The sequence below is a fragment of the Arachis hypogaea genome, chromosome 3 (assembly GCF_003086295.3).
Source record: "Arachis hypogaea cultivar Tifrunner chromosome 3, arahy.Tifrunner.gnm2.J5K5, whole genome shotgun sequence".
Classification (NCBI taxonomy): domain Eukaryota; kingdom Viridiplantae; phylum Streptophyta; class Magnoliopsida; order Fabales; family Fabaceae; genus Arachis; species Arachis hypogaea.
In genome coordinates, this window is record NC_092038.1 from 133826999 (window position 1) to 133839221 (window position 12223).

Here is a 12223-nt window from a genome sequence, read left to right on the forward strand (position 1 = left end):
AGAGAGAGAGGAGAGAGATAGAGAGGAGAGAGAGGAGAGAGAAGGGAAAGAGGGGGGAGAAAGTGGAGAGAGAGAGGAAAGGAAGAGAGAAAGTGAAAGGAGAGAGAGAAAGAGTATGTAAAAACTAATTTTAGAGTTTAAATAAAACCAGTTTTAATTTGGTTTAAAACTAAACTGAACCATAAAAATTGGTTTTTAATAAACTGGTTTTCATAAAAACTATGGTTTCAGTTCAGTTTTTTATTTAAAAAAACTGGTTTATTTAAAACAGTTTCAGTTCAGTTTCAATTCAGTTCAGTGAAACCAGTTTTTTTGCACACCCCTAGCCGCGTCAGCCACTGAGATGACGGAAGGACGAATTTGACCAACGTAATTATTTTTTGAGGACTAATTTGATTAATTTTTATGTTTTGATGACCAAAATGGAGATTAAGTCGTCTTTTAAAGACGAAATTGATTATTAATTCATATATATATATATATATATATAAAAGAAGAAAAAAATTGCATGTGAAGGGCAACACGTGCAATCGTGCATGATATCCCCACCAAGATTATAGTAGATACTCTGCTCTCTTCTGATCCTACCCTTCAAACTCAAATCTTCTTTGTTTCCTCTCTCTTTCCCTTCTCTTCTTTTTCACCAAACAAGCAAATATCACCGGAAAAACCGGTTTCCTTTGGACCGCCTCTCGGCCTCTCCAATTTGACGGCGCGGTCCGGTTCATTTCTCGCTTTGATGTCAGGTCAACTCCAACTACAAACCACTGCAAGCCACGTCATCACATCACAAATCCCGAGGACTGGCATAATCTCGTCAATCACTCGCGATATTTTATTTTGCCATAAAAAAGAAATGAAAGAAAAAGATTACTCTTTGAGATACGAAGATGTCACACACCGAAATGGATTTCAGCATCTCCTCGCCATCACTAAAAATTATTAAAAGTAAACAATAAACAACACAACAGTCAACAGTAGTAATATACTAATATATAATTTTTTGGGGAAAAAGTAAAAGTGAGAGTGAGATCAGAGGATATAGTTATTACAATTTACATAAGCCTAAGTAAGAGACCGAGAAAGATTTGATTTTGCGAAAAAGACTTTAGATTACAGAGAGAGAAGAAAGCAAAATAAAAAAAAATGACATTTTTTTTAGATGTCTAAATAAATTTTATATTTTTATTTATAAAAATATACTTTTTATGAGACTAAAATAATACGTTTTTTAATTCATTTATCCAAAATATATTTTTTTAATTATTATTACTTAGTTGATTTAAATAATAATAATAATAGAAAATATTTTAACTTATTACAAAATATTTAATTTAACATTTTTATATTTTGATTATTAATGATAAAATATTAAAAATAGATAAAATTTATTGCATCAATAATAAATACATTTATATTATTATTATTTAAATTAACTAAGTAATTATTATTATTTTATATATATATAGCTAAAATGATTATTAAATGCTCTTTTATTTGTTTAAAAATAAAAAAAAGGTTATTTTAATTTTATTAGACGAGAAGAATATATTTTTTTCTATAAAAAATAAAAAAATGGTGTGATACGATACGATACGATATGGTGATGGCTAGAAAGAACATAACATGTTATTAAATACTTTACATTATACACTAAACTAAGGGGTATTTATAAGATTTTGGGCATTCACGTTACGTTAAGGATTCCCTTTCTCCATTTTCTTTCTTTCTTTTTTTCCTCTCTCTTCTCCTCCTCTGCTTCTGTTATGGATTGTGACGGCGTCGTTTCAGGGGTGAGAATGGGAGAGGCTTCCGAAGAGGTTCACGTGTTGGCCGTTGATGACAGCCTCGTCGATCGCAAGGTCATTGAGCGCTTGCTCAAAATCCTAGCTTGTAAAGGTTGGTTAGTTAGTTAGTTTTCTTTCTTTCTTTCTTTCTTTCTTTCCCTCTCTTTATTCATGAACCGTTGAATTTGAAAATTGCAGTGACTGCTGTGGATAGTGGACTGAGAGCACTGGAGTATCTTGGACTTGATCAACACAAAATTCCCTCTCAATCTAACGGTTTTGTTGTATGCATCGTTCTCACTTCTTAGCAATAACACAATTTTCCTGAGTTTCATTTTCCCGGAAAATTCCAACTCGTCATTAAGGTTAATTAATCTCTGATATATATATATATATAGGAGGGTTTGAAGGTGGATCTAATTATCACGGACTACTGCATGCCCGGAATGACCGGTTACGACCTCCTCAAGAAAATCAAGGTTAGAGCTAAAAATCTCTACGTTTTTGTTTCCTAATTTCGGTTAAACAATGAAGAGTGACGAGTGATTAAGTGTTAATCAACTTGGTTGGAGCAGGAATCTTCCACGTTCAGAGAAATTCCAGTTGTGATTATGTCCTCTGAAAATATCTTGCCGCGCATAGACAGGTACAATTTCATTTTTACTTTTTTTTCTTAATGTAATTATATACGATGAGTTTACTGAGAAAAATTTGGGGGGAAAATAAATTGAAGGTGTTTGGAGGAAGGTGCAGAGGATTTCATAGTAAAGCCGGTGAAGTTATCTGACGTGAAGCGTTTGAAGGATTACGGCGTTGGTGGTAGGATCAACAAGAGGAAGCTACCAGATACTACTGAACCTGATCTCTCTTCATCACCACCGTCGGATTCCTCATCGCTACTTTCATCATCACCCTCTATTTCTCCATCTCCGCCGTCCATCATTGATTCCCCAATCAGACGGCTCAAAATGACCACCGCCACCCATGATTGACTTACGTGTCATCTGCGTTTTAATATCCCTCTATCTTGTGGCATCACCTTATCAGCCCCCCCTTTTTTTTTCAGATTTGTTTTTTTTTTAATTACTCTTTTGGGGGTTGACAGTTTAAACTCGAAACAGCAATTAGTATCCCGTTATTTGTTTAACGGTTTTTGTTGCACTTACTTTACCTGTTTCTAATTTAATTTTGTTTGTTTATATTATTTTTTTATGATTGTTTGTTTTTTTTTTTAACAAAGATAGAACATTCGAACCCACAACCTCTTAATTAAGTATAGGGAGACTATGCCATTTGAAATATAACTCATTGCGATGACTGTTTGTTTATATGAATACGATGGTGGGTTTAATTAATTAATTAATTAATTAAAAGTTACTTGAGAAATGATTAACCGATTTCGTTACCGTTTTTGTTTGGTTTCTTTAGGGAAAAAAGGTAAGTAAAGAATAAAGCAAAAGATTAGGGTCTTTCGTAAGTTTTGACTTGCATGAAGGGGTAATCAAAGTGAAGTTGGAATAAAGAAAGGAATAAATAATGTGGGTTGGAAGAGGTGAAGGAGATGGAAAGAAAGTGAAGCAATGAGATTTGGATTTAATTTTGGAAAATGATGTGAAACAGATGGAATATAAGTTTGAAAGATCTTGTCTCCTATAAAGAATGATACGGGTGTGGGAATGTGAATTGGAACAGTGTGAAGTGTCACCCAAATGAAGATGGATAGGAAGGAGTAGTGGGGTCACGGAACCTCTTTTATTTGCCTTGCTGTCTTTTATGTAATTCTCCACAAGTCCACAGTATATATATAAAAAAAATAAAAGAAAAACCTGTCTAGTTGAGAACAAATCTGAACAAAAGATAACTAAGTGAAAATTGGATTTGACCACGTAGTTAAAAATTATTATATATGTATAACGAAATAGATGGAGATCAACATTATATTCTCTTTTTTTATTTAATATGTATTTTATTAGGGCAATTTACGCATCTAAATTGTTTGACCCCAATATTACGCAAATACATTGTTTTCAAATTTAATACGCAAATGCATTGTTTCACTATTTTATGTAAACCGCTACTGGCAGTAGCGGTTTACAGATGTACATAAACCGCTACAACCAGCCGCGGTTTATGTGTGTGAGTGTGTGAGTGTAAACCGCCGCTGCCAGCAACGGTTTACGTGCGTGTGTATGTGAGTATAAACCGCTACTGACAGTAGCGGTTTACGTGCGTGTGTGTTTGAGTGTCAGTAGCGGTTTACGTGTATGTGTGTATACTATTTAAATAATATTATAAATAAAAAATTTAATTTATCATTTCACAATATAATTTAAAAAATATAAATATGTATGTAATAAATTTTTTATTTGTATTTATTATTAGAAGTGAGACCAAATTACAAATAAAAAAATACAGTCTTCAAAGTATTGAATTATATAAAGCAAGACTAATTTTTTTTATTCTCATCTCTTTTAAAATTTATAAATAATAAAATAATTTATTTTTAGCCAAAAGTTTACTAAATTATATATTTTACTCTTTAAAAAATCACTTCATTCTCTTTTATTTATATCAACCATACAAAGGAGATTGGAGAGTTTGGAAAATGGGTTGTGTTTTTTGCTGCTGATTTGCGTTTGAGGTTCTAGTTAAATGATTTTTTTTATTTGTGCAACTTTGTTGTCTTATACCAAAAAATAAAAATTATTTGTATTTTACAGTTGATTAATTAGATAAATAATAGTGATAGCATCATAATTTTGATGAATAAAATAAAAAATATAAATATGCATGTAATAATTTTTTATTTGTATTTATTATTAAAATGAGATTAAATAGCAAATCAAAGAGTGAGTACTCACAGAATACTAAAATATATAAACTAAGACTAAATTTTTTTTATCTTCATCCCTTCTAAAACTCATGAATGATAAAATAATTTATTTTTAGTAAAAAATTCACTAAAGCATACACTTTTTCTTTAAAAATTACTTCATTTTTTATCCATATAAATCATATGATTGTAAAAAATATATACTCCGTTTTCTTTCTCTCAATTTTTTTGTAACTTAATTTAGCATAAACAAACATTTTTTCTAATCAACGTAAACCGCTAGAGGAACACAGAAACCGCTAAATTAAGTTACAAAAAAAATTGAGAGAAAGAGAATGGAGTATATATTTTTTGCAATCATATGATTTATATGGATAAAAAATGAAGTAATTTTTAAAGAAAAAGTGTATGCTTTAGTGAATTTTTTACTAAAAATAAATTATTTTATCATTCATGAGTTTTAGAAGGGATGAAGATAAAAAAAAATTTAGTCTTAATTTATATATTTTAGTACTCTGTGATTACTCACTCTTTGATTTGTTATTTAATCTCATTTTAATAATAAATACAAATAAAAAATTTATTACATGCATATTTATATTTTTTAAATTATATTGTAAAATGATAAATTAAATTGTTTATTTATAATATTATTTAAATAGTATACACACATACACGTAGCGGTTTACACTCACACACATGCACGTAAACCGCTACTGCCAGTAGCGGTTTACACTCACACACACGCACGTAAACCGCTGCTGGCAGCAGCGGTTTACACTCACACACTCACACACATAAACCGTGGAATAGTGAAACAATGCATTTGCGTATTAAATTTGGAAACAATGTATTTACGTAATATTGAAGGTCAAACAATTTAGATGCGTAAATTGCCCATTTTATTATAATTTTATTATTTTTTAATTTTAATATAAAATAAATTTTATATTTTATATTTTATATTTTATTAGTATGTTTATAAAATATAAAATAATTAAATATTGTGTTTGATTAAAAAAATATTTGTTACGAATAAGATCAGGTCAAATATAAAATTTAAATAGTAAAAAGTTCAAAATGATTAAAAAAATGAGTATTTTTTAGATAGTAGTGAAAAGTTCGATCCTTTTAAAAGGTACAGAATTTCAATATTAAGTGATCAAATTTAATTTCATTTGACATTGTCAATTTGTCATTAAAGACCAAATTAAAAAAAAAAACTATAAACATGAAACCAAAAAAGTAAATATACAATACTCTTATGTAGAATTAAATCAATCCTCAAATGTAATATGTTGGTTCTGAATCTTCCTTAATTGTACTCTTTCTTATTTTAGAGTTGAATTTTAGAAAAAAATTTAAATTTACAAAATAGAATGAAATCTAAGTCCAATTTTACTGTATTTATTGCCAGTTCTAATAAAACACTTTTGCACACTCAATTTATAAATCACACGAATCAATAAAAATTTCAATATTTTGTACCAAATTAAAGGTTTAATTAGTGTAAAAAATATTAGAATTAACTGGATATTTTTTTACGAATTGAAGATATTTATAATTAAAAATCTAATGAGATTTTTTATCTCATGTATTTTGAGAGAAATATTTTATTAATTTTAACGTTTTTTTATATAAAAATGATTTAATTATAAAATTAAAAGTATATGTAGGAATCCAATTAAAAAAATATAAAGACCTAATTAAAAATTTGGTGAAAGTATAAATACTAACAGAATAATTAAATCCAAATTAAACTATTTAACTGAGGGTTGTTCTAAAATCTAAAATCTAAGAAAGACGAAATGGAGCGAGTTTAGCATTTAAGGAGCATTAATAGGTTAACAAAAATAGAAAATACTTGGAAGTTAAAATTTTTAGTTAAAAAAAGTAAATACTTAGCTAGTGTTAGTTTAAATATAAAAAAAATATTGATTATATAAAATATTTTTTATAAAAATAAAAAAATAGTGATAAAGTTAAAAAAGAAAAAGTGTTTTGCTTTTTATTTCATAATTTTGGATGCAAAAAAAAAAATTGAATAAAACTTATTTTAAAATAAATACATATATTTCAAAAATTATTTTTATACCTCCCAAAGAGTTACCAAACAAACCCTTATTACTAGCCCAATTTCAAGTGTTGAAGAATAATTCCCCATTTGGCCAAAGAGACAAAAGACGAATAGGCATGGTTCTTTACTTATTACCATCTTTCTTCATTTCTTTCCTATCTTCTTTTTTTTCCTCAATTGCTCAGCTTTTCTTTGGCCTCACTTTGAGAAGCATGGACCAGAATCTATCATCTTTTATGGTTAAAACCGTAATGACATTATCACATGAAACATACGAGGGAAAGCAAAAAAAAGGACGTTACTCAAGTAAAATGTGTCACACACATGGACAGGTGTTTGGGTAACCATTGGTTCAATTATATTTTTCAGTTTTCTCTCTCCAATCTAGTACATCCTTGCATTAGATTTTGTGTAATATTTTTTTTTTGTGTGTTGTATAGCACTACAACTAGAAGCAAGTAACAATGATAGTCAAGATTCCTATAATTACTCAAAGTGTACTCATTACCCTGTTGAAACCTGATGACTAGGATCTTCTACAATGAAACAACTATAACTAAAATGGTTATGGTTTTATGTTTGTCAATAAGTTTTGAAGAAGTATACGGAACGAATGGAATATCTGTATAATGTGTACAATGGAGGTTTAGGAATATCCGATTCAGTATTAGAGATATAACCATTAGTGTTATCTTTTTTTATCAACTTAAGCTTTTGGGATGAGTGGTTTCATGACATGGTATCAGAGCTCTAGATCCAAAAGGTCAAGAGTTTGATCTTTGGTGAACCCCAAATTAGCTCCCTCTCATAAGTTTTTTCTTCTTCCATAACTTCACTAGTTGCTTTCAATCTATGCAAGTTTAAAAATAATATATATCATAAGTAACTCTTTATAGACAAAATGAGTCGAGTAAAATAGTAAATCTCTTCTATTAATTTAATATCAAACTATTCAGTTGTATGTGGTGTGTCTATATCTTGTGATCCATAAATTACTACACATACAAATTGATATCGTATCTATGTATGTACCTATTAAAATTAAGCCATATCAAGTTTAGAAAATAATAACAATCATATACACTTGATCCTATGCTTTAAAGAGTAGTAAAATAACCATAGTAGTAAATTGAAATTTGAAGGGACACAGATTAAATTAAAGGCAAAGTCTTCGGTATAGACACCAAAATAGTATCTATATGTGTAGATAATTGGTGGCAGGCTGTGGCGATGACATGTGGTATATGGAGGGGACAAGGTGATCAGGCCTTAACAGGAGTTGCAGGAAAAGCTGATGGGAGCACGTGAGGGAAGGTCTTTGGTTAGATGGGGTAATTAGGTGTTAAAACTAGTAATCAGTTTTTGCTGATTAGGGGCCCAAGCCTTGTGGCCCGTTTTTGTTGTTGGACCAAAATATTTTGATGCTTTTTTTTAATCTGTTAACAAAAAAGAAGGACCCAGGTAAACCCCAAACCTCCCTTGTGACCCAACCCCCTCCCCTTGTTCCCTGAAACAATCATTGATACACGTACAGGAGAAAGCAGATTCAAAGAAACCCTCACGGTCTTGACCTCCGCCTAGCCCTGCATGGTCGCCGACTGACAAAGGTCCTCGGCGCCGACGCCGTCCAAGGTCCCAAGCACCGCAGCTTCTTCCTCCATCCTCGCCGCCTAACCCAGATCCTCCATCGTCACCGCCTGACCCAGTAACTCGGCAGGTCCTCGCCGGGTCTTCATCTTTGCTGGCTTCTAGGCACGGACCCAGGTTAGTGGCTTATCGTCCTCATCTTCACTGAGGGTGTGGTCTTCTTCTTGAATTTTTGTTTCTTTTTTTCTTCAAGTCATCTTCGGTCTTGCCTTGCATTTTTGTTCTGAAGTTCGGTTCTTGGATTCTTCTTCTTCGATCTTGGGTTGGGTGTTGGTTTGAAGTTTGATTCCGTCTGTTATGTGCAAAATTAAATTAGTACTGTGGAAATTTATATGTATGGTTGCTAAGGGTGAAAACTCATTCTCTGTTAGGCGGAGTTTACACCGTATGGTTGCTAATGGCAGAAGCTTACTCTTATGCTAATGGTGGAAATTTGTATATTGTTGAATGCTATAAGCAGAATTTGAATGTCTCCGAAGTACTTGGATTATTGGATTTGAATGTCTCTGATTCATTGAGTATTGATTTGTGTTTTTGATATGAAATTTGTGATAAAAGATAAGTGACTTCTCGTGATTATGAAATTTGTGTTTTCCCTCAAGTTAATTTTGGTTAATGTGATTTAATTGGTGTTTAGGGCAGGAACCGAAGAGGTTTTTTTAATTGGATTTGGAAGGTGAAGTTTGGTTGACTTTTGGTTTAATTTGGTAACAGTGTTTATGATTGGGTTTATCTGGTTTTCATTCTTTTTGAAGTTGGTAATAGTGTGATTTCCCTTTGCTGTTTTGTAGTGTTTGTTGCCGAATGATGTCCGTTCTCTCTTGCCTCTGTTTAGTAATCTGTATTGAAATTATGTACATTTTCAATGCATATTTGTACATTTTCGTTGATATTATACCTTGTGAATAAGTATCCGGTTAAATTGCGGTTAAAATTTTTGTCTAGTTGATGATTTGTGTACCGATTTCCTTTACTTGAATTTGTAAAGTTGACTGTGTGTTATATCGGTTTGCTGCTGCCCTTTTAAGTTGCAAAATTCTTTAGGGTTTGGCAATTTCAATTGGCGGATTAGCTATGTAAGTGTTGTGGTTCTCTGTTTGTTAAATTGTTGTTGTGTAGAGGTTAAGGTTGTGTATGAATATAGCAACTTAAAGTTATTATTTAAAAAACCAACTATTACAACTTAATAGATGGAGTGCTATGGTGGGATGGGCAAGGCAAACGGTTTGTCTCCAAATGAAAGTGAAAACGAGTTATGCCTTTCAAACAACGACGTTGTTGACGAGAATGACTTAAGAAAGGTTGAGTTGTTGTCGGATGAAGATGGTCGTGAATATGGTTACGTGACTGGGTTGACTGCAGAGGACATAATGAAAAAGGTGTTTCGAAGTGAAGAGCATGCATATGAGTTTTTTGGTAGGTTAGGGAAATGCAACGGATTTGGGGTTCGTAAGGGAGACTATGCAAAGGATGAAGATGGGAGTGTAGTGAGAAGGAGGTTCTTCTGTAATCGGGCTGGCCTAAGGGATGGAAAACACTACAACAGACTAGACAGGAAGAGATGCCATAGGCCTGAGACACGCACGAATTGCCAGGCCCTTATGTCTGTATACCTTGATAAGGGTAGCTCGGTTTGGAAGGTTCGGAAAGTAATCCTCGAGCATAACCACGAGTTGATACCGACGGGAATGGTTCATATGATCCGAAGTTTCCGGGCGATATCGGGTTCTGCAAAGGCCCACATGGATGGAATGCATACGTATGGGTTTCCGACATCTAAGATATTGGGGTACATGGCTGGGATTGCGGGTGGTTATTCTTCTTTGGGTTTTACCAAGAAAGACGCATACAACTATATGGATCGGTCGAAGCGTGCAAAGGTGGTTGATGGAGACATGAACGCTGCTATAGTATACCTGGAAGGCAAGGCAGCTGCTGATCCCATGTCTATGGCCCGGTACAATTTGACTGAAGAAGGTATGTTGGGAAACATGTTCTGGGCAGATGGTCCTAGCAGGGTTGATTTTCAACACTTCAGAGACGTAGTTGCATTCGATTCGACGTATAAGAAGAACAAGTACAATAGACCCCTAGTCATATTCTTAGGTTCAAACAATCACAAGCAAACAACAATTTTCGGTTTCGGTTTGGTTTTAGATGAGACAATCAGTTCATACAAGTGGATGTTGGAGAACTTGTTAGAAGTCATGTGTGGGAAGCTGCCCTCTGTAGTCGTTACCGATGGAGATGAATCAATGATTGCTGCAGTTAGGGAGGTGTTGCCCCTGGCAACCCATAGGTTGTGTGCATGGCATCTGCAGAAGAATGTGACCTCGAACAGCAATGAGCAGATGTTCCGTGATGTCTTTGCCAAGTGGTTGTATGCTGACATGGAGGTTGAAGAGTTTGAGTGTGAATGGGCACAGGTTGCTGAACAATATGGGTTACTTAATAAGTATTGGGCGTTACAATTGTATGAAAAGAGGAAGATGTGGGCAAATGCGTACTTGCGTCGCAAGTTTTGCGCTGGGTTTCGCACGACATCTCGGTGTGAGGGCATCAATTCCCATCTTAAAAAATTTCTGTCGTCTAGGCACACTATTCTAGAGCTTGTGCAAAACCTGGAGCTACTAGTACGGGAGTACCGGAACAATGAGCTGGTTGCACAGTTCAGTTCAATTTACGGTGTTCCCGTTATGACGACCCGTCTTGATCCCATCGAACAGTTTGCTGCATCGGTGTACACGAAGGTCATATTCACACAAGTGAAGAAGGAGATTGAGTCTATCTCGATTGTTAACTTCGTAAGCAAACGAAGGGTCTCAACAACCATGGTGTACACGGTTGAGGAGTATGGATTCCCCGGGCAGAATGTGGTGGCATTGTACGATCCAAAAAGAGGTAGATTGGTATGTCGATGTGGATTTTGGGAGAAAGAAGGTTTTCCTTGCAGGCATATGTTTTTTGTCATGAAGCACGAGCACATAAAAAGAATTCCCGAAAGCTTGATTTTGAGACGATGGAGGAAGGATGTGAAGACAGTCAACGAATACATTGAGAAGACGGGACTAGAGGATGAGCGGGGTTTCTTGTTGAGACATGGAGCCCTGCATGCTGCTTCGCAGTGGATGTTGTTCGTCGGATCAAAAAACGACGATTTGTATAAGAAATGCATGAGCGGGATCAGGCAGATCTGCTATGATCTAGAAGCCCGCAGCGGCAATGACACGATGGATAGGAGTCCGAATGCTGCCGGTGCTGTTCGGGATCCAACCGTTGTGCGCACCAAAGGGGCACCCAGCACACGGGGACACAAAGGTAAAAAAAGAAGGTGCACGAGATGCAGGAAAACCGGGCACACAAAGCGGAGGTGCACGGAACCACAAAAAATGTCAACCTCGACACGATATACACACTGTCCCAAGAAGGAAACGAGAGTTACCAAACTCGAGGTAAATACTTGGTTGCAAACCCTATATTCACTACTTAATTAGTTTTACCTCATTAAGTAAGCAATTTTATATCAATTTTGTTGTCATGTAGGTTGTTTCTCCGCACTTTGACGTGCACGCTGATCAAGGCAAATGGTTAGAAGAGGGAGATGATTGTCGTATTGAGCAAGATGGCGGAGCTAATGACAGATGGGACCATGTAATAGGCACAGCGCAAAGCCAAACCAGGAACATGCGCGGAGTGGCTAACACCGTCGACTGGAACATAGAGGTAATCGACTTGTGGCTTGGTAATCTCCCTTTTGATTGTTCCTCGTGTTCTGATTTCTCCATCTATAGAACATGCTTTGTGGCAGATATTGTGTTTGGGAATTTCTTCATATTTTATTTCATGGCGCTGTTTGTATTATGAGTTTATGGGTATGGA

General features: G+C 34.1%; 1 protein-coding gene across 1 annotated transcript; it reads left to right on the forward strand.

Annotated features, from left to right (window-relative positions):
• The first annotated feature begins 1590 nt into the window (after window positions 1–1590).
• LOC112733981 (two-component response regulator ARR17) lies at window positions 1591–2986 on the forward strand. The gene is made up of 5 exons (XM_025783131.2): window positions 1591–1899; window positions 1986–2071; window positions 2186–2266; window positions 2363–2433; window positions 2521–2986. Exons 1-5 carry the CDS (start codon window positions 1767–1769, stop codon window positions 2777–2779), a joined length of 630 nt encoding a protein of 209 aa, XP_025638916.1. The 5' UTR covers window positions 1591–1766; the 3' UTR covers window positions 2780–2986.
• Window positions 2987–12223: the final 9237 nt, after the last annotated feature.

Coding starts and splice junctions, on each gene's coding strand:
- LOC112733981 (XM_025783131.2), top strand. CDS start 1,767: ATGGATTGTGACGGCGTCGTTTCAGGGGTGAGAATGGGAGAGGCTTCC. Junction 1,900..1,985: donor CAAAATCCTAGCTTGTAAAG/GTTGGTTAGTTA, acceptor TGAAAATTGCAG/TGACTGCTGTGGATAGTGGA. Junction 2,434..2,520: donor ATCTTGCCGCGCATAGACAG/GTACAATTTCAT, acceptor AATAAATTGAAG/GTGTTTGGAGGAAGGTGCAG.